The sequence below is a fragment of the Danio rerio genome, chromosome 7, assembly GCF_049306965.1.
Source record: "Danio rerio strain Tuebingen ecotype United States chromosome 7, GRCz12tu, whole genome shotgun sequence".
Taxonomy (NCBI): Eukaryota; Metazoa; Chordata; class Actinopteri; order Cypriniformes; family Danionidae; genus Danio; species Danio rerio.
Genome location: NC_133182.1, coordinates 12,364,413 through 12,387,617, shown reverse-complemented (window position 1 = coordinate 12,387,617; position 23,205 = coordinate 12,364,413). Strand labels below are relative to the sequence as shown.

The window sequence follows — 23,205 nt, the reverse complement described above, 5'->3', positions numbered from 1 at the left end:
AATATGATTGAATGAATGAATAGATAAATAAATAATTGAATGATTAAATAAATAATTGAATCAATAAATGAATGATTAAAAAAATAATTGAATGAATGATTAAAAGAATGAATGAATGATTAAATGAATTTATTAATGAATAAATTAATTAATGAATAAATAAATGAATGGATGAATAAGTGATTAAATGTATAAATAAATATATAAATGAGTGTATGAATGAATGAATGAATGAATTAATAAACGTTTAAATAAATGAATGTTTGAATGAAAGAATGATTAAATGAATGAATAATTAAATGAATCTATTAATGAATAAATGAATGAATGAATAAATAAATGAATGGATGAATAAATGATTAAATGTATAAATAAATAAATGAGTGTATGAATGAATGAATAAATTAATAAATAAACGTTTAATAAAATGAATGTTTGAATGAATGAATGAATGAATGAATGAATGAATGAATGAATGAATGAATAATCAAATGAATGAATGAATGAATGAATGAATGAATGAATGAATGAATGAATAAATAAATGAATGGATGAATAAATGATTAAATGTATAAATAAACAAATGAGTGTATGAATGAATGAATAAATTAATGAATAAATAAATAAATAAACGTTTAAATAAATGAATGTTTGAATGAATGAATAAATGAATAATTAATTGAATGTTTAAATGAATGAATGAATGAATAAATAAATAAATAAATAAATAAATGAATGAATGAATGAATGAATGAATGAATGAATGAATGAATGAATGAAAATTTAAATAAATGAATGATTGAATGAATAAATAAATAAAATCTTTAAATAAATGAATTATTAAATGAATAAATGAATTAATTAATACATTCACTAATTAATTAATTAAAAAAATTAAGGTGAAGCAATGAAAGTAAACAAATAACCCTGTGGCATGAAGTTGATATTGTTATGCTGGTCTTTAAAATACTTTGTGTAAAATTGATTAGTTTTTAAGCAATAGAGTTTAACGGCCCTCTAAACCCACCCCAGAGCCCAGAATGTGGCCCCTTAGAAAAATTAATAGCCCACCCCTAATTTGGGCAAAAGTGACAAACTACAAGCTTTACATGTTTATATCTGTTTTATATCTTCTAAACGCCAGTTTTGTTACTCTTTTGGAGCACACAAGCTTATAGATATCCAAAAAAACAATAATAATGATACTAACATCTAAAAGATCTTGATTTTGATTTCGTGTGACCTTTAAATAAGTAGGTTGAGCTAACAGCAAGCAGCATTATTGTGAGTGAATGTCAAAGAAATGACAAGGAACACGTTGAATTAAACATGAAGAAAGTTGTGTCTTGTTAAACGCACTCCTTTTAACCTGCGAGGGAAAATACGCTACACTCTTGCTCCTTAAATGGAAAATATTCCGTGCCTGACTCATTAGCATAGTCCACGTTTTATATCGTGAGCTGATTGATTGAGGGTTTCAGGGTTTCACCGAGAAAAAAAAAAAAAACACAGGACAGATAGTGCACACGAACGCTCTCCGACTTCTATACGTCCATGCCAAAAACATCATCTGATTATTGCCATGCGTCTGGGCTCGCACATGAATCATATGGCTCTGTAAAAGCGCTTAGCGTCAGTTCAGAGCCATCAGCGGGAGATCCTCTCACAAAGCGTGTCTTTGTTACTGCTTCTTTCGCTCGAACACAACCCCGAATGCCCCGCAGAGGCTCCCAGCTCCCTGGTGACTCGGGCACAAGCTGTGCTTTTTCAAGAAGCAAATATGTCCAGCAGCTCATATCGCCAGTTAGAAACACTGCGGAAAATGTGTAGGGATGTATTTTCTTGTCAGTTTGGAATGGCGGATCTCCAGTGTTGGCTTGATGTTCTTGGGGTTAGTTAGCATGTGTTTAAAGTACATATGAAATCAAAACTAACCATATTAAATTTATTACCTCGCATTGCTAGTTTTGTGGTGAACAAATCATCTGTGCATGTCATTAAGGAAAACAAAACATCTGTTTGCCCTTGTAATCCTTCATTGAACTCTGAAAATGCACTTCCTGTTTGTTTTGAGTTAATTTCTCGAATTACATCTGTTTGAGGTATTGGGCGTGGTTAACAGTCTTAACCACACCTCTCCTTCTGTCAGACTGACAACGAACAGAAATGGTAAGCAGGGGTCTGTTCTTCGTCCCTCGCTTAAATGATCTAAGATTATTTGGCAGATCCTGGAACTTTTAATCTTGATAAGTGATCTCTCGCTAATTTGGTTCTTCAAACAAGTTCGCAAATCAGATTAAAATGTCTGGATAAACTGATCTGAGATCGCTGCGTGTGTTGTGAAGGACAGATCTATCGATCCTCGAAATCATGATCAGCAACGCATCGATTGGCTGACGGCCAAAATTAGCAGTAAATGGTTTGTTAAATATGACACGCAATAATTTTCCACATTTGTTGTGAGCGACAGGCTTTCCACTTTCATGTGTCAAGAGTATTCATCATGTATTTCAATGCATATTAATGTATTTAGTTCAACATTTAGGAAACATTTTCTTTATAATAGTAGCCTATGCCCCCTCAAGCTTTTTTAATCGGCGTAAGGAATAACTGTATAAATTTTTTTAAATTTGATATCGGTAAAGGTGTTAGTCACTGGCATATTAGTAATCAAAATAATTAATGCAGTGCTTGACTGCATTAATTATCATCATTAATTCATTTTCTTTTTGGCTTAGTCCCTTTAATAATCTGGGGTCGCCACAGCTGAATGAACTGCCATCCTATCCAGCAAGTTTTTACGCAGTGGATGCCCTTCCAGCCGGTACCCATCTCTGGGAAAGATTCACACACACACTCATACACTACAGACAATTTAGCCTACCCAATTAACCGGTACTGCATGTCTTTGGACTGTGGGGGAAACCGGAGCACCCAGAATATCAGCATTTCGGCACATACTTTCAGTATTATCTTTGCTTGAACTGACCCGATCTAATCCTGTTTATATGAAATGAGCCTGGTCCTACACAGATTTGAGCTACCAAAACTGTTACTATGACAAGAAGTCTCAGATGAGTTTTGAAGAATGAAATGATCCTGGATCGTGTCAAATCGTCAATATCCATTCATTCATTCATTCATTTTCTTGTCGGCTTAGTCCCTTTATTAATCTGGGGTCGCCACAGCGGAATGTACCGCCAACTTATCCAGCACATTTTTATGCAGAGGATGCCCTTCCAGCCGCAACCCATCTCTGGGAATCATCCACAAACACACTCATACACTACAGACAATTTAGTCTACCCAATTCACCTGTACCGCATGTCTTTGGACTGTGGGGGAAACCGGAGCACCCGGAGGAAACCCACGCGAAAGCAGGGAGAACATGCAAACTCCACACAGAAACACCAACTGAGCCAAGGATCGACCCAGCAACCTTCTTGCTGTGAGGCGACAGCACTACCTACTACGCCACTGCGTCGCCTCGCCAACATCCAAATCCAGCTAATTGAGTAATCCACGTACGAAGAAGGACCCCAGGAGGGGTCTGTTAGGTTGTAGTAACTTTCCCCAAACCTTTTACCCCATCTTTCTGAATGAAACACCTACTTTACATCCAATCAGCTCGCTGTAGAAAAAAACAAGCCACACCCACTGTCTTTTAATTTAATATTCTGTTTCTTAAGGAACTGCATCACAATACCAAAAAAAATAAATAAAAAATAAAAAACAATCACAGCTTCTAGTTCATGCGGACTTTAAAACAAATCTAAATTGATTGTTATTTTTTTCTGAATTTAAAGGATCATTTATTCAGCCTTTACTGGATTCAAAACCTTTATGAGCGTCTTTCTTCTGTTAAACACAAACGAAGATTGTAGACCTGTAACCATTACAGCAATACTATACCGCAACATAACAATATAATAATAGTCATTCAAATAAGTGATATCACCACATGGGCTTAGGATTACCTTGGCAAACCTTTGGCAAAGGTAACTTGCATTTCTGTGATGGCACCATTAATGCTGGGAAGTACATAGAGATTTTGGAGCACAGTATGCTGCCTTCTTTTCCTGGGACGCTTATGCATATTTCAACAAGGCAATGCAAAACCACATTCTGCACAGCATTACAAAGTCCTGGCTGCAGGGGAAGAGGCTACAGGTACTTGACTGGACTGCCTGCAGTCCCGACCTGTCAGGGTTGGTGATGGGAAATGGGGAAAAAGGAGCGAGGACTCAAATGCAGGGAAATGGGATTTTATTAAATAATAAAAATAAAATAAAATGCAAAATAAACTACCCCGAGGGGGAAAACATTAACAAAACAAATACATACACATACAAACAGGACTGGGCAGACTGGCAAGGATGAGGACTGGAAACACAACAGGACTAGACTTCAAACGACGAAATGTGATGACGAACTGACACAGGACAGCAAAAGTGAGGGGTATATAAACTGTAGAAGATTAACACACAAACAGGTGAACACAATTAACTAATAATGGGTTAACAAGGAGGGTGGGACAAGACAATAGACGGGAGAGCGCATGACACAGAGAGACAATACAAGCCATGCGCTCACATAACACAACAAGAACATGCAGCCAATGAGAGAACTCATTAACCGCATGTTCATGACAACAAACACAACACTGAAGCACACGACAAAAGCACGTGACCACAATGTAAACACCGAGCCACGTGCTTTGACAAGAGACGCAAGACACGAGCACACGATGAATGAAAACTCACCATGCGCTCACATATGCAGCATGCATGCTTCATCCCAGCGCCGACCAAAACCGAAACCAACAAGACTGAGACGCTGGGAATGAAACACCATGCTGCTGACAGACGAAAACACAAACACGAGTACAAGAGCGCACGCGTCTGAGGGACGCAGAGCGCGCACGCGGCCACGTCAAGCAGGAGCGCGCACACTCTGCGTACACCCACGACGGCGCGCGCACACAGAGACAGAAACAGGACCAGACATGAGTAGTGTCAAAGATCTGCCACCAAAACAAGAATTTACAAGATCAGAGTGGCAGAACCCTGACACTACCCCCCCCCCCAAAAGGGACGCCACCTGGCGTCCCTAAAGGGAACATCCAACAAGGTACAAGACAGACAAGAAACACCACAAGACAACAAAACAGGCAACATCAACAAACACAAGACAGGGAGGTGAACAGGCAAGACATGAAGGGGGGGAGGGAGGGGAGCCAAGTCAGACCCAACACGACAAACAAGGGAGGGATGGGAGGGCAAGACAAGGGAGGATCAGTCCAGGGTGGGACCGGAGGAACTGTCCAGGGTGGGTCCAGCGGGTCGAGAGCCCTAGCAGGGAACCAGGGTGGAGCCGGAGGGTCCGTCCAGGGTGGAGGAAAGGAACACCAGGGAGGGGCAGGAGGGACGACCCAGGGAGTGTCTATGAGGGGAAACAAGACCAGAGGTCTGTGGGGGGCCGGCAGGGCAAGGAGCCGGGCTGGGACCGGCAGGGCTAGACGTCTGGTAGGTGCCGGCAGGGAAAGGAGCCGGGCTGGGGACGGCAGGGCTAGACGTCTGGGTGGTGCCGGCAGGGAAAGACGTCTGGGTGGTGCCGGCAGGGCAAGGAGCCGGGCTGGGGCCGGCAGGGCAAGACGTCTGGTAGGTGCCGGCAGGGAAAGGAGCCGGGCTGGGGCCGGCAGGGCTAGACGTCTGGGTGGTGCCGGCAGGGAAAGACGTCTGGGTGGTGCCGGCAGGGCAAGGAGCCGGGCTGGGGCCGGCAGGGCTAAACGTCTGGTAGGTGCCGGCAGGGAAAAGAGCCGGGCTGGGGCCGGCAGGGCTAGACGTCTGGGTGGTGCCGGCAGGGAAAGACGTCTGGGTGGTGCCGGCAGGGCAAGGAGCCGGGCTGGGGCCGGCTGGGCAAGACGTCTGGGAGGTGCCGGCAGGGCAAGGAGCCGGGCTGGGGCCGGCAGGGAAAGACGTCTGGGTGGTGCCGGCAGGGCAAGGAGCCGGACTGGGACCGGCACTGAGCGGCGCTCAGGGGCTGGAGCCGACACTGGAGGGCGCTCAGGGGCTGGAGCCGACACTGGAGGGCGCTCAGGGGCTGGAGCCGACACTGGAGGGCGCTCAGGGGCTGGAGCCGACACTGGAGGGCGCTCAGGGGCTGGAGCCGACACTGGAGGGCGCTCAGGGGCTGGAGCCGACACTGGAGGGCGCTCAGGGGCTGGAGCCGACACTGGAGGGCGCTCAGGGGCTGGAGCCGACACTGGAGGGCGCTCAGGGGCTGGAGCCGACACTGGAGGGCGCTCAGGGGCTGGAGCCGACACTGGAGGGCGCTCAGGGGCTGGAGCCGACACTGGAGGGCGCTCAGGGGCTGGAGCCGACACTGGAGGGCGCTCAGGGGCTGGAGCCGACACTGGAGGGCGCTCAGGGGCTGGAGCCGACACTGGAGGGCGCTCAGGGGCTGGAGCCGACACTGGAGGGCGCTCAGGGGCTGGAGCCGACACTGGAGGGCGCTCAGGGGCTGGAGCCGACACTGGAGGGCGCTCAGGGGCTGGAGCCGACACTGGAGGGCGCTCAGGGGCTGGAGCCGACACTGGAGGGCGCTCAGGGGCTGGAGCCGACACTGGAGGGCGCTCAGGGGCTGGAGCCGACACTGGAGGGCGCTCAGGGGCTGGAGCCGACACTGGAGGGCGCTCAGGGGCTGGAGCCGACACTGGAGGGCGCTCAGGGGCTGGAGCCGACACTGGAGGGCGCTCAGGGGCTGGAGCCGACACTGGAGGGCGCTCAGGGGCTGGAGCCGACACTGGAGGGCGCTCAGGGGCTGGAGCCGACACTGGAGGGCGCTCAGGGGCTGGAGCCGACACTGGAGGGCGCTCAGGGGCTGGAGCCGACACTGGAGGGCGCTCAGGGGCTGGAGCCGACACTGGAGGGCGCTCAGGGGCTGGAGCCGACACTGGAGGGCGCTCAGGGGCTGGAGCCGACACTGGAGGGCGCTCAGGGGCTGGAGCCGACACTGGAGGGCGCTCAGGGGCTGGAGCCGACACTGGAGGGCGCTCAGGGGCTGGAGCCGACACTGGAGGGCGCTCAGGGGCTGGAGCCGACACTGGAGGGCGCTCAGGGGCTGGAGCCGACACTGGAGGGCGCTCAGGGGCTGGAGCCGACACTGGAGGGCGCTCAGGGGCTGGAGCCGACACTGGAGGGCGCTCAGGGGCTGGAGCCGACACTGGAGGGCGCTCAGGGGCTGGAGCCGACACTGGAGGGCGCTCAGGGGCTGGAGCCGACACTGGAGGGCGCTCAGGGGCTGGAGCCGACACTGGAGGGCGCTCAGGGGCTGGAGCCGACACTGGAGGGCGCTCAGGGGCTGGAGCCGACACTGGAGGGCGCTCAGGGGCTGGAGCCGACACTGGAGGGCGCTCAGGGGCTGGAGCCGACACTGGAGGGCGCTCAGGGGCTGGAGCCGACACTGGAGGGCGCTCAGGGGCTGGAGCCGACACTGGAGGGCGCTCAGGGGCTGGAGCAACCCTCGCAGAAGAGGCCTTTCTCTTCCGCCTCCGCTTTTGGGTGCGGGTTAACCCTTGGGGGCTGGACATGGACCAGGAGATGGTGCTGGTGCTGGTGGTGAGAGGGGTCCATTCCCCCTCCAGGATCTCCCTCTCCATCCTCAGACAGGAATAGTCCACCACCTCCCAAAACGTCCATGTCCTGATATCACCCAGCTCCTCCCAATCGAATGGCTCATCCAATCCAGCCAGAAAGATGTGGATGAGGGTGGTCTCACTGAACCCAAGCCCCCGGACTGCCTCAAGAAGATCTTCGGCGTAGATGCCAAAGGGGCGATGGTTCTGCCTGTGAGACAGTCCTCTGGCTGGGGGTTGGTCGATGGGTCCTTCTTGCTGGGAGCAAGCTGGGCGCAGAAATAGTCCCATTTCCGCTGAGTCCTCTTTTTGGTCAGTTCGTACTGTCAGGGTTGGTGATGGGAAATGGGGAAAAAGGAGCGAGGACTCAAATGCAGGGAAATGGGATTTTATTAAATAATAAAAATAAAATAAAATGCAAAATAAACTACCCCGAGGGGGAAAACATTAACAAAACAAATACATACACATACAAACAGGACTGGGCAGACTGGCAAGGATGAGGACTGGAAACACAACAGGACTAGACTTCAAACGACGAAATGTGATGACGAACTGACACAGGACAGCAAAAGTAAGGGGTATATAAACTGTAGAAGATTAACACACAAACAGGTGAACACAATTAACTAATAATGGGTTAACAAGGAGGGTGGGACAAGACAATAGACGGGAGAGCGCATGACACAGAGAGCCAATACAAGCCATGCGCTCACATAACACAACAAGAACATGCAGCCAATGAGAGAACTCATTAACCGCATGTTCATGACAACAAACACAACACTGAAGCACACGACAAAAGCACGTGACCACAATGTAAACACCGAGCCACGTGCTTTGACAAGAGACGCAAGACACGAGCACACGATGAATGAAAACTCACCATGCGCTCACATATGCAGCATGCATGCTTCATCCCAGCGCCGACCAAAACCGAAACCAACAAGACTGAGACGCTGGGAATGAAACACCATGCTGCTGACAGACGAAAACACAAACACGAGTACAAGAGCGCACGCGTCTGAGGGACGCAGAGCGCGCACGCGGCCACGTCAAGCAGGAGCGCGCACACTCTGCGTACACCCACGACGGCGCGCGCACACAGAGACAGAAACAGGACCAGACATGAGTAGTGTCAAAGATCTGCCACCAAAACAAGAATTTACAAGATCAGAGTGGCAGAACCCTGACACGACCTTTCTCCAATAGAAAATGTGTGGTGCATTTTGAAGTGTAAAACTCTGTATGCCCGCCTTAAGAGTTTGCAGGAAAATGGGACAAAATTACACATGAAACACTTCATCACTTGGTGTCTTCAGTCCATAAACGTCTTTGAAGTGTTGTGAAAAGGAATGGCAACAACATTACAAAGCTTTTTCGAAATGTGTTGCAAGAACTGAAATTAAAATATATGCATTTTTTTAAATAAAATTTAATTAAATACAAATACAAATCGAGAGGAACAAATGAAATAATGGTTGTTGTGTTGTCTGCAATGAAATACAAGTCAAAGTAAATTTTGAAATCTCTACCTTCTTTTTCTTTTAATTTTCTTTTAATTTCCATACTGTCTCAACTTTTTCTAATTTAGGGTTGTACATTGATTCTTCATGACCTTATGATGTTGCAGGTTTATAGTAATTTAATTATTTAATTATTATTAAGTTTATATATATATATATATATATATATATATATATATATATATATATATATATATATATATATATATATATATATATTTACTTATGTATATGTTAAATCATGACTTAAGGCTCATCAGGTTACTCTGGAAGGTCAAGCGGAATGCATTGCAATTTAGAATACACTCACTGCAATGCTCTTTTGAAAATATTATTATTATATACAGTTGAAATCAGAATTATTTGCCCCCCTTTGAATTTTTTCTCCTTTTTAATGTTTCCCAAACGATGTTTAACAGAGCAAGTCAATTTTCACAGTATGTCTGATAATGTTTTTCCTACTGGAGAAAGTCTTGTTTGTTTTATTTTGGCTAGAATAAAAGGAGTTTTAATTTTTTAAGTACCATTTTATGTACAAAATTATTAGTCCCTTTATGCTATTTTTTATTTTTTTCGATAGTCTCCAGAACAAACCATCATTATACAATAACTTGCCTAAATACCCTAACCTGTCTAATTAACCTAATTAACCTAGTTAAGCCTTTAAATGTCACTTTAAGCTGTATAGAAGTGTCTTGAAAAATATCAAGTAAAATATTATTTACTGTCATCATGTCAAAGATAAAATAAATCAGTTATTAGAGATGAGTTATTAAAACTATTGTGTTTAGAAATGTGCTGAAAATTTTTTATCCTCGTTAAACAGAAAACGGGGAAAAATAAACAGGGGCGAATAATTCAGGGGGGCTAATAATTCTGACTTCAACTGTGTGTATATATATATATATATATATATATATATATATATATATATATATATATATATATATATATATATATATATATATATATATATATATATATATAAAGAAGGAAATCTGGATACATCATGCAATACTGAAAACTCCCAACTAAATGATTTCTCCTCTCTGTATGTGCTCAGCTGGGTGTCAACAGTGTGGTCGAGGTGTTCCAGCTCCTGTGGGCGGGGCTTCAGAGAGAGGCGGGTCTCCTGTCAGCAGGTGGAAGCTTCTGGAAGTGTGAAGGTTTTGCCTAGTAGTGAGTGTGAGGGCTCTCCTCGACCCGAAGACCGACAGGAGTGCAGCTCTCAGGCCTGTGTTGAGTGGATCTCTGGCCCCTGGGGGAAGGTACATTCACTAATGCTTTTATATGATCATTCTGATCTCTTTAATGTGGAACAGTCATCTAAAATAGTGGTCATAAGTACATTACCTGACAAAAGTCTTGTCGCCTATCCAAGTTTTAGGAACAACAAATAATAACTGGACTTCTAGTTGATCATTTTGTATCAGAAGTGGCTTAAATGAAAGGCAAAGGCCTCTATATGCTTATTTTACCAAAATAAAATATGATCATGCCTTTATTTTGAATGATTTGAGATCTGACTTTGCTTAGACACGTCTTGTCACTTAACAGAAATAATGTACAGTATAGAATGTAAAGTTTTTGCTTCCCATTTCAAAAACTAATGCAAAGCAACGTACTGTGATGTATAGAGGAATGAAACTATGGAATGAATTGCCATCAGACATTACATGCATTGTAACAAGTAAAATGAGGTTTAAAAAATCATTTAAAAAATATTTAATGGAACAATATTAAGTGGATTGTTGATTTGGATGTTATGTATGAATTTTGTATTTTAATGTTTTTATTAGTCTTTGTTGTTGTGTATTAATGTAATTTTGTGTTATGTTCGATGGACCCCAGGAAGAATAGCCACTACCTTGGTAGTGGCTAATGGGGATCCTGATAATTAAAAAAAATCATCATGCAGTGGAAAAAAAAAGTCATGCTGCAGTGGAAAAAGATTTAATATTGTGTATGGCTCCCATGAGCTTGGAGGACTGCAAGGACTCAAATCACTTATTAATAAAGTCATCAGGAATGGCAAAGAAGGCGTTCCTGCAGGACTCCCAGAGTTCATCAAGATTATGTGGATTCATCTTCAATGCCTCCTCCTTCATCTTACCCCAGACATGCTCAATAATGTTCATTTCAGGTGACTGGGCTGGCCAATCCTGGAGCACCTTGACCTTTGCTTTCAGGAACTTTGATGTGGAGGCTAAAGTATGAGGAGCGCTATCCTGCTGAAGAATTTGCCTTCTGCTGTAGTTTGTAATGTAATGGGCAGCACAAATGTCTTAATACCTCAGGCTGTTGATGTTTCCATCCACTCTGCATATCTCTCGCACTCCACATACTCAATGTAACCCCAAATCATGATTTTTCCTTCACCAAACTTGACTGATTTCTGTGAGAATATTGGGTCCATGCGGATTCCAGTAGGTCTTCTGCAGTATTTGTGATGATTGGGATGCAGTTCAGCAGATAAATCTACCTTCTGCCACTTTTCCATATGATCAACTAGAAGTCAAGTTATTATTTGTTGCTCTTACAACTGGGATCGACGACAAGACTTTTGTCAGGTAGCGTGATATGTCAGTACATGATGTTGGTTAAAGCAACTGATAGTTTTCCTACAAGAAGTGTTGTACTGTAGGTCACTATATTTCTTCAGTAGTACACTCCAGTTATTTTTAGCTGAAACCGTGCTCCTTGAAAAATTCATACACTGTAATTCACGTGGAAGCCCGCTGGCACAACATGCTCCTCAGCAAAGGTTAGTCTGGCCTTTTGGTTCTTTCTGCTGATGAAGGTTTGTTCACAAATTCTCCTTAACCCCTGTGTTCTGTTGGAGATGTTTTCATCCACTCTACCATGATTTTGAGTCTTAATTTGCTCACAATTTTCTCTGTTTTAGCAAGTGGAAGGATTTCAAAAGTACATTTTATCTCATTCCAATAGTGAAAACCACCAACAATCAGAAATGCATGACTATATGCTGCCATGGCTTTGCAATCAATACATTTTATTATAATGGAAGCCAATGGGGCAAAAACAGCTGCGGATATAACAAAAGGGTCAAACTTTTGAACAGTACACAAGGATTAACATTGAGACACTTACATGTTGAGATACCGATTCCTACCCTGATTAGAGCTGATTTTTATGATTTGGGGAAGAGCAAACATTACTGCACATTCAAAATGTGCCAGGGGTAATATTATATGAGTATATCTTTAAAGGCAAATACACACTGTAGAAGTCTATCTGTTAGCCCAATGACCAAACTAACAGCATGGTTAACGCATGTAAGCCTTTTCTAGTACTTCTGAAAAGAATTCTGTTGGTTATTAGAATTTATTTACATTTGTTTTTCAGCTCCGAATTTAATCTGATTCCAGTTTTAAGTGACCATCAAATTTAAGCAGTATTCATAATTGTAAGAACGTATCACAGTTTAGAGTTTTGATCTATATCTGATTCCATACTCTTCAGTTATACGTTCATTATGGGCCAAACGCCGTTTAGAGTTCCACGCCTCAGGATTGCATTTCTTCTCACGGATATTGTCTCAACACTGAAGTTAATCTGAAGATGTAGGGTTAACTAATACTCAAATAGTCTGGTTGCCTCCTGATCTCTCATCCTAAAAGAGTAGCTGATTTAATCATTTTCATATAATCTCAAATAATCATGTCACAAACATAATGGAAGCGCAGACTCCACTTAATCTCCTGGATATAAAAGATTTCAGGAGAATTCAGAATGAATCAAAACTTAACACTTTATTTTCCAGATGAAAGTGTATCATGCCAATATAGAAATGTACAACATCAGTTACTCAAAGATAAATCCAAGAGTTCTAAATGTATAAAGTACATTGCAGCTTATAAGTCTCTGATGCAAAGGCTCAGAGGCTCACACACTGCAACAGGGCATCTTGCCTGCAAGATACCAATCCTTTGCACCTTTCCCTTAAATACTCAGGTCAGAACAAACAGTTATAAATTCAAGACAACAAAAAGCTTCACAACGACCCTTGCCTGTTAGGCCCCGTTTAAACTAGTGTGTTTAAGTTTTAAAATGGCGTTTTAGAATGAAAACGATCCGCGTTTGCACTAGCGTTTCACCCAGCGTTTCTGAACAGCTCTCCGTCTACACCGAAACACTGAAAACGCACATCACGTGACCACACACACACTCTCTGGCATGTGCTGCAGCCTATCTACCCAGATGAGAGTGTTCATCAAGGATCTCCCGCTGGATCTAATCTCACTATATTTGTTAAACGTGATATGTAATTCATCTTGTTGTCTATATCTAACAACATATTCCTGACTTTGGTCTTTTGAATCTACTACTTGTTCTCGGGTAACGTGTTTTTGCTGAGTGCAAAGATCAATTAATAATTAATCTAACCACATACATTCTGCATATTGAGTAATCGCTTGCCTTTATCTCCTATAATGTATGAACTTATTGTACATTATACTTTTATAATGGCCATTATTGATTATTAAAACTGATATTCAGCAAAAGAGAGGGGATGTTTTGTAATTTCAATGAAAATAAAAGGAGGCAGTGATGTTATAGGCTCCGTTTTGTTATGAATACGCATACGGTGAAGATGTATATGCAACACAACGCTTCAACATTTCTGCTTTCTGTTAAGTTGTTAATATTAAAATGAAAATAGCAGTTCCTTCATGTTTTCATTTTATTGTTAGGAGAGTGAAACAATGTAGCCAGGGTGATGTGAATAAGGTTATAAAGTACACTGTTCCTTTTGAAGATTTAACCGATATGTTCTCGGCAGTCTGTTTTCCATATCAAACTTGCGAAGTCTGAACTTACAGGGAGAGGAAGCAGAACTTTAACTGTGTGTAGGCTTCTTAATATTGAGAAAAAGCTCCAATCAGAGAGGTGAATATCGACAGCCCCGCCTCCGTTTTCAGATGTCTCTGTTTTCCCCCATTCACACTGAGACGAAGCAGCAGCATTTTTGGATGAAAACGGCCTCTTCATCGTTTCCAAAACGCTCAGTTTTCGGCGCTTGAAAACTCTGGCGTAGTGTGGACGGATGACGTAACCGTAGCAAAAAATTATGCATTTTCAAGCTAAAACGCATTAGTGTAAATGGGGCCTTAGTGAGTTTTAGGTGTGAAACCTTTGCTCTGGGTGAAGCATCTGGACAAGATTTTATCAAAGCCGAAAACCAGATCAACATACACAAGTAAAATTGTAAAATATTACAGTTAAATTGAGACCATTTTACCAATCACACAGAGACATTTAAAATGATACCAAACATGAATATAGAGCTACAAGATGCACCGAATTAAAAACTTGGACATTTTGCGTGGAAACGTGAGTGATCTGCTCTGGTGGAGAAGGTAAAGTGAAGGTCAGGAAGAGGGGCTCAGGGTGATTTCAATTGAACAGCTGGTTTCCTGATCTTCTTCTTAGATCAGAAAGGTGAGTTTTGGTGACTGAAAATTCTCGTGGTCTCGTCTCGTAGAATTTTCACAACAGTTCTCAGGGTTAGATATTATAACCTTACAGCACCAAGTCGACGAAACCCAAACTGTGTTGTTGCCTCACATTTAAGGCTGATTTATACTTCTGCGTCAAACGCCGGCGTATGCTACGGTGCTGACGCATAGCCCTTCGACGTGGCTTTTGGCGTCGCTGACGTGCACCTCTCAAAAAATGTAACTACACGTTTCAACGACGCGTAGCGTAAGCTCTGTGATTGGTCGGCTTGGTAGCGCTGACGAGTCTGGGCGGGACCGAGAGCCGCGTGAATGGTGCAAGCCTGATAGAGCCATTGTTTACAAGTGATGAGTCTGGTGAAGGAGCTCCGGATGGAAAGTTTTGTTTTGTGTTAACTCCTAGTTAAAGTTGTTGCAGGTCCGCCGGTTCCTGCCTCTAAATGAGCGAGTTTGAGCCACTTGTACATCCCGGAAGTGTTCAACAAAAGCAAAACAGCAGCGAAGAAACTCAGAGGAACATTTACACCTCACTGCCAACTAGCGTTTCGGAAGTGTTAATGCAGAACAACAGAGACAGCGTGCAGAAGTATAAATGCACAGCTACGCGCGTTGCATGCGCCGTGGGTTACGCCAGTCACTTGACGCAGAAGTATTAACCAGGCTTTACTCACTTCTGGACAAAAAAGCTGATCGTGAACACACCAAACGGACAGCAGTCGACTGAAACTAGAGTGTGTGTTTTGCGCCTGCATGGAAGGACACAGGGCAGTGTCTTTTTTCTCGTTCACAATGGGTGACCAAAACCTCCAATGTGTGCATGCAAAGCATGAACAAAACTGTATTTAGCACCATTATCACAGTAGCTGTCACTCACCATGAAGAGATTCGCTCCTGAAAAAAAATGTCTGGCAGTCTAATAATCCATATAATTTGCAATTATTTGAGAAATGTAGGGAAAATATTGCTATAAAATATAGTGGTCCTTCTTGACTTGAGCTGTTTACTTGCTATGTTACTTCACTACATCACACTCGCGCTACGATTCATTGATAGATAACCAGTCAGATAGCCAAACCAACTAGTCTGACTGACATAGACTGCTACTCAACTCTATCCCTATCAACACACCAATTTCAGATGCAACCCAAGACTCCTAAACTTGTGTTTGTGTGAGGGGTGAAAATAAAGTCTAGCTAATCAGTCCCTGATGAGTTACCAGCTGTGTGTGTATGTGATCAAAGGTAAACAGGAACTGGTGTGCGTGAGGTGCATGATGTTATGTTATTTGTAGTCCAGTTCAGTGATGCATCTGTAGTTTTCTGTAGTGATTGTAACACTTTAAGATGAGCAAAACTTAAAAAAATGTGTGTCATTATTTTGGTGGTCAATAATACATAAATGTGTGGATATTAAATAGCCCTATTACAACATTAATTACATTGTTGTAATTAAAAAACTTTGCAATAGTTATATGCAAACACATATAGTGATGATGACATCTCCAAAACATGTCAGGTGGACATATCTAAACTTGTTTTTATTTAAGCAAATATAAATATGCCTATATTAAATACAACTAATAATAATAACATTACACAAATGCAAAGTGTCATAAATAAATAGACTACCATAAAGCTTGATTCCAAACCCCCCGATGTGAAGAAGGCATGGAGGTAGTGGTTTTTATATTTATATAGAAAATAATTATTTTTGTGCCATTTTAATCCTTTATATTTTTCATATGTAAAGATATTTTGGTGCCTCAACACTACTCCTTTTTAGACCAGCACGCTCATACACAAAGTGGCGCAAATAGATTTGCTCTTTAAACAATGTGGTGCAAAACATGAAAATGAAACCTGCGCTTGAATGAAATATTTACATATATATTACATATATATTGAATGAAAGCCCTCATTTGATTTTTAAGAGAGCATTTTTCATGAAATTTGTCACAGTATTTCCTATAATATTTTTTTCTTCTGGAGAAAGTCTTATTTGATTTATTTTGGCTAGAATAAAAGCAGTTTTCAATTTTTTCGAAACCATTTAAGATCAATATTATTATCCCCCTTAGGGGTCAATTACTACAAACATGCCAGGCAACGACTGAATCAGCTGCATATTGTGCAAGAATATTGCTGTTGATATTGTTATAATTTTGATATTTAATAATATTGTGCTATTCAAAATTTAAGTCATAAAGCTCTGCATAACTCAAAAGAGCAACCACTGGTCTCTCCTCCATCTTTCAAAGTCTTCTTGACGCTACTAACGTAGCACGCTTTTTCCGCTTAGAGTTGACTTTTTCTCAACTGCGAGGTAAAACGCGAGGCCTACAGGGTGCATAAGCAGTGTGTGAAACGCTCACGTCCGTTAGTTAAGCCTCTCAATACAAAAAGCACATTCGATGTGGTCGTCCCCAATATTTTTTGACTGTCTAAAAACAAACCCCTGTTATACAATGACTTGCCTAATTACCCTAACTTGCCTAATTACCCAGTCAAGCCTTTAAATGTCACTTTAAGCTGAATGTTAGCATCTTGATAAATATCTAGTCAGTCAAATATTATTTACTGTCAGGTAAAATAAATCTGTTATTAAAACTATTATGTTTAGAAATGGGGGGTGGGGGGATGGGGGGTAAAAAGGGGGGCTAATAATTCACTTCAAATATATACTGTCATGCTATGTTGTTAATCATTTTGATGTCCGTTAGTGTGCAGGTCGGTGTCTGGGTCCAGCGATGGCCACACAGACCAGAACAGTATCATGCAGACTCTTCAGCAACTCCACATCCAAAACATGCGACCCGAAAGAAAGGTGCCATTCTTGTACTGCTAAACATTTCTTCTTCTTCTTCTTCTTCTTCTTCTTCTTCTTCAACGCAGCACTATTTTAACGTGTGCTATCTACTGCTGTCCAGGCCGTCAGCGGTGAGGAACTGCTCCTCGGAGATGTGTGATGTACACTGGAAAGTCTTCCCCTGGAGGACGTGCACTGTGGCCTGCGGCAGTGGCTTCCAGTCCCGCAGAGTGGAGTGTGTCCATCGCCAGAACAAGAAAACTCTACCAGACCAGCACTGCGCCTGGCAACGGCGACCGGTTACCTGGCAACACTGCAACATCACTTCCTGTGGCAGTAGGTCTCTCTGTTTGACTTAGAAACCCATTGCTATAAAGATGTTTGCACTTGTTCGACACCGTCATATTTTATTTGGGAACACTAATAATAATAATAATAATAATAATAATAACATTTATAATAATAATATTATTATTATTAATAATAATAACATTATTATTATTATTATTATTATTATTATTATTATTATTATTATTATTGTTGTTATTAATATTAATAATAATAGTAATAACAATGTAAATATTTATTATAATAATAATAATGGCTGCACAGTGGCGCAGTGTGTAGCACGTTCACCTCACAGCAAGAAGGACGCTGGATTGAGCCTCGGCTGGGTCAGTTGGCGTTTCTGTGTGGAGTTTGCATGTTCACGTGGGTTTCCTCCAGTCCAAAGACATGTGCTATTTTAGAGTGTGTGTTGATGTTTCCCAGTGATGGGTTGCGGCTGGAAGGGCATCCGCTGCGTAAAACATATGCTGGATAAGTTGGCGGTTCATTTCGCTGTGGCAACCCCTGATAATTAAAGGGACTAAGCCGAAAAGAAAATGAATTAATAATACTAATATTAGTAATAATAATCACCTATAAATTAGCTTTTTTTAAATAAAATTTTTTATTATTTATTTACATTATTAATGATCAGCATCATAAAAAACACCACAAAACTAACAAGAAATATGTGTTGGTGTTTTACATAGCTGCCATTGCTGTTAAGCAACAAAGAATGTTTTATTGTAATTTATTTATTTTATTTTCTGTTTAATTAATTTTTTTTTTTTTTTTTTTTTGCCCTCCTCACTTTTATCCGGCTTTCATTCCCTTTTTTATCAGGGGTCGCAACATTTTAATTTAACAATTTAATTTAATTTAATTTAATTTAATTTAATTGCAAAGTAATAATAATAATAATAATAATAATAATAATAATAATAATATTCATTCATTTTCTTGTCGGCGTAGTCCCTTTATTAATCCAAGGTCGCCACAGCGAAATGAACCACTAACTTATCCAGCACGTTTTTTTTACGCAGCGGATGCCCTTCCAGCCGCAACCCATCTCTGGGAAACATCCACACACACATGCACTCATACACTACGGACAATTTAGTCTACCCAGTTCACCTGTACCGCATGTCTTCGGACTTTGGGGGAAACCAAAGCACCCGGAGGAAACCCACACAATCGCAGGAAGAACATGCAAACTCCACACAGAAATGCCAACTGAGCAGAGGTTCGAACCAGCGGCTTTCTAGCTGTGAGGCAGCACTATCTACTGCGCCACTGCATCACCCATAATAATAATAATATTATTATATTTATATATAATATTTATATATAATAATATTATTATTATTAATAATACATTAATAATATTAATAATTAATATTAATAATAATATTATTATTAATTTATTATTATTATTATTATTATTATTATTATTATTATAAAAAAAAACATTATAAAGATTATTATAAAGATGTCTACCCTCCTTCACCACTAGTATGTTTTATTAGGGAAAATATTACAGACTTGAGGGTGGAATTATATTGGCTTGCTCTGTCACTCTGCAAAACCTGCTGTTTGTTCATGTTTTTACAAGTTATCACAGCGTCCCGGGTGGAAACTCGCTCTTGTTCCTGGGATTTTTATTTTTTTTTAAAGCTCGGTCTATTCAGAAATCCAAACATCTGCTTTTTGTTCTTCGCTCTTCTGCGGTCAGATTTAATGAAATGTCATTTTTGTGTCACCTAACGTGTTTCTGGGTGCAGAAATATTTAATAAAATAACACCTATAAATGAGTTTTTATTGTTTTTAGAGTGTGAAGCCGCGGTCAAGTTAGACTTAGAGCGGGAAGTGTTTCTTCTCATTGCACAGTGAAGAGGAAATGATGTCACACTCTAATGATTGTCTTTTTAATAAATGCTGGAAACACGTTATTTCAAAAGTAAAAATAAAGCAGAAGTCCCAAAACGCATTGCAATAACCTTTCGGTCCAATATTCAAGTTGACATCTTAGGCAAAAGGATTATTTATTTTATATAATTTTATTTATTTTTTTAATTATTATTATTCTTTTTTTTTTAATTGGCAGGGTATACAGTATGTAACCTGAATGAGAAAACAAAACATTGATATAATAATCACAAATAATAATATTTATAGTTTAATTATTATTATTTGTATTATTATTATTAGTATAGTGGTAATACAACTTTTGATAACAATAACAATAATAATTTATGCATCAACACCACTACCTCTACTACTACTAATTATTATTTTTTTTTTTTTATTGTTGTTGTTATTTTTAGTGGTAAAATAATTGTTGATGATGATGATGATGATGATGATAACAGCAGCAATGATATTATTATTCTAATAATAATAATAATAATAATAATAATAATAATACTCTTACTAATAATAATACATATTAATAATAATGGTAGTAGTAGTGTTATTGATGTTACTATTATTGTTATTATTTTATTATAATTATTAGTATTATTATTTCCATTATTAATAATATTTTCATCAATAATTGTAATAATAATAATAATAATAATTATTATTATTATTATTATTAGTAGTAGTAGTAGTAGTATTTTACTAGTGCTATTTTTGATTATCATAACAGTATTTATAATAATAATAATAATAATAATAAAAATAGCAATAATTAAAAAAAATAATAATTATTATTAGTAGTAGTAGTAGTATTAGTGGTAGAAGTAGTATCGTTATTGTTGTATCTATTATTATTGTTGTTATTATTATTATACATAATTATTATTATTTTTAGTATTAATTGTATTATTATTAATATGATCATTATTTATAATAATAATTATTGTTTTAATTTAATTATACTTATTGTTTTTATTAATTGTATTATCATTTTATTATTATAATAATCATAACAATATTTATTATTAATATTATTATTCACTATTGATAATAATAAAAAAATATAATTAGTGGTGGTAGTAGCAATGTTGATGATGCACTTATTATTGTTATTATTAATTGTATTAATAATATTAATATACTAGTAATAATATTTTTTGGATTAAAATAACAATGCTTTATTTTTGTATTTGTTGGTATTATTATCAATAATAATATGAATATGAATAATATACAAGTGATAACAATTGTTGTGATTATTGTAACAATGTATTCTGGTTGTTGTTGGTATTATCAAAAATAATAATACCGTAACTACTACTATTATAATAACAAACAACACAAAAGACTCATTAACAAGTTACAAACATTTGCAAACCAGCTCCATAACTACTATTGGTTTTCGCCTTTTGTCTATATTCGTTTTTGTTCATTAGTTATTTTATCCACACACTGGAAACATCCATTCGGCACAGTTACCAGCAAGTGAATTTCCCCATCTCAAAGAAAATGCAAGTAACAAATTAAGTTAAACATCCTTAACTTACTGTTTTTCTTAATCCTTACATCTGTGTTCTTCAATTTTCCATTGATTATGTCTAGTTTAGTCTATGTTCCAGTATATTTAGATTTGCAGTTAATATACCAATCTAATTATCCGTTGTGTTGTGTGTCTTTCTGTAGGCGAGTGTAAAGACAGAACGCACTACTGTCCTGCGGTCAAGCGTTTAAAGCTCTGCTCAGTGGATCTGTATCGCCAACGCTGCTGTCAGACCTGTTTACAGGACACCGCCGCCACCTAGAGCCCACCAGAGGAAGTGCAACCAGAGCCACAGACAGCACTGATTAACGTACAAAGAATTGCTGAAATGATGAAAACCCTGGAGTGTATAGACTATTCTGGAGGATTATTACACTTCACTGGATTCCACAATCAGAGGAAAAAGAACAGCCCAAAGAGAAAATCTCTTCTCAATTTATTTTGAGGTAATTTAAGAGACGTGCGTTTTTGATTTCTCTGTGGATATGAGAGGAACATGTTATTGGACCATTCGCCTTTGTGAAGGAAATGTGGTGTGTAAATGCACTGATACTAACAATATCAGTAGTACACAGATTTTGGAGTATAATGAGAGATGTTTTCCGATGTTTTTAATCCTACTTTAAAGTCAACATGAAACGCTGCCGAAGCCCGTTTAAATCTCTAATCTGAGCACTTGAGAATGGAACAGGATATTTGATGAAGAAAATACATTTTAATAGGACTCTATGGCTATAACGGTATATACGCTTTTAAGTAGGTACTTTATTTAATCATTTTGTCACAAGTATACTGATTAAAAAAAAAAAAAGATTTATTGAATTTACTCAAATTTAATGTACCAAATATAAACAATTGACTAAATATTACTAATATAATTTGCTTGCAAAAATTAATATTAGCTGAATTTGAACAAACAAATTAAATTTAGTAATGTTCAGCTTCATTTGTTTACATGCGGCCCATATCAATAGTTTACAATCACCTACTTTAAAAATGAGTAAATTCATTGAATCATTTGTTAAGTGTAATAAATCATGCCTCTTTTGATACTCATAGGGTGTTTCTCAATCAGCACCCTAGCTTCATAGGTCGATCATTAGTAGCCTGTCTATTGAAATTCAGCACTGGGAAGGTCAGTGATGAACTTGGTTCACTACACTTTACACTTAATATGTTATTTTTTGGTGCTTGTTAAACTACTTATTTAAACTACTTATTTAAAATGAGCTGAATCAACACAATTTTTATTTTTGAGATTTTTACCTTTTGTATTTTTTGCAACAACTTAGTTGTTTTATGTTCAATCCACTTAAATTTGTAAAAAAAAAGGTTAGTTAACTTAATTTATTTGTGTTGAAACAACATATAATAATAATAATAATAATAATAATAATAATAATAACTAATTTTATTTGTAAATAGTGCCTTTCTAGACACCCAAGCTCACCTTACAATGAGCATCAACAGCCATAGGAGAACACCTTACAATGAGCATCAACAGCCATAGGAGAACACATTAAAACAGTTAATAAAACATTGCCAAACAAGCATTTTAAACGCATGTACACTCTCAGAAATAAAGGTATGTGAGCTGTCACTGGGGTGGTACCTTTTGCAAAAGGTACAAATTTGTACCTAAAATGTCCATATTAATACCTCAAGGGTACATACGTTTACATACACTGTATAAAAAGGCACATAACTATTTAAACAAAAGTCAGATGTTAATGTGACTAAAGGTAAGTTAGAATTAACACATTTGTTTCTGTTTTTTTTAATAACACAATAATGAGAGAGATATTTTGAGAAATTGTTATAACTTTTCTTGAAAGTCAAGTTTACATACAAAAAGATTATCATACCTCTGAAAAAGCTCAGTTGATGATGTCAAGGTTTTGGAAGCTTCTGATTGGCTAATTAACAACATTTGAGTTAATTGGAGGCACAACAGTAGAATAGTATTTAAG

General features: G+C 39.5%; 1 protein-coding gene across 2 annotated transcripts in view; it reads left to right on the top strand.

The window, feature by feature from the left end:
- The window catches only part of adamtsl3 (ADAMTS-like 3), a 391,526-nt gene extending 369,059 nt beyond the window's left edge, over nucleotides 1–22,467 (top strand). For both annotated transcript variants that reach the window (XM_003198899.7, XM_068222541.2), the window contains exons 28-31: nucleotides 10,226–10,430; nucleotides 17,362–17,465; nucleotides 17,569–17,783; nucleotides 21,379–22,467. In XM_003198899.7, the coding sequence (XP_003198947.5) occupies nucleotides 10,226–10,430; nucleotides 17,362–17,465; nucleotides 17,569–17,783; nucleotides 21,379–21,497 (643 nt within the window). In that variant the 3' untranslated portion in view covers nucleotides 21,498–22,467. The remainder of the gene's footprint in view (nucleotides 1–10,225; nucleotides 10,431–17,361; nucleotides 17,466–17,568; nucleotides 17,784–21,378) is intronic.
- Nucleotides 22,468–23,205: the final 738 nt, after the last annotated feature.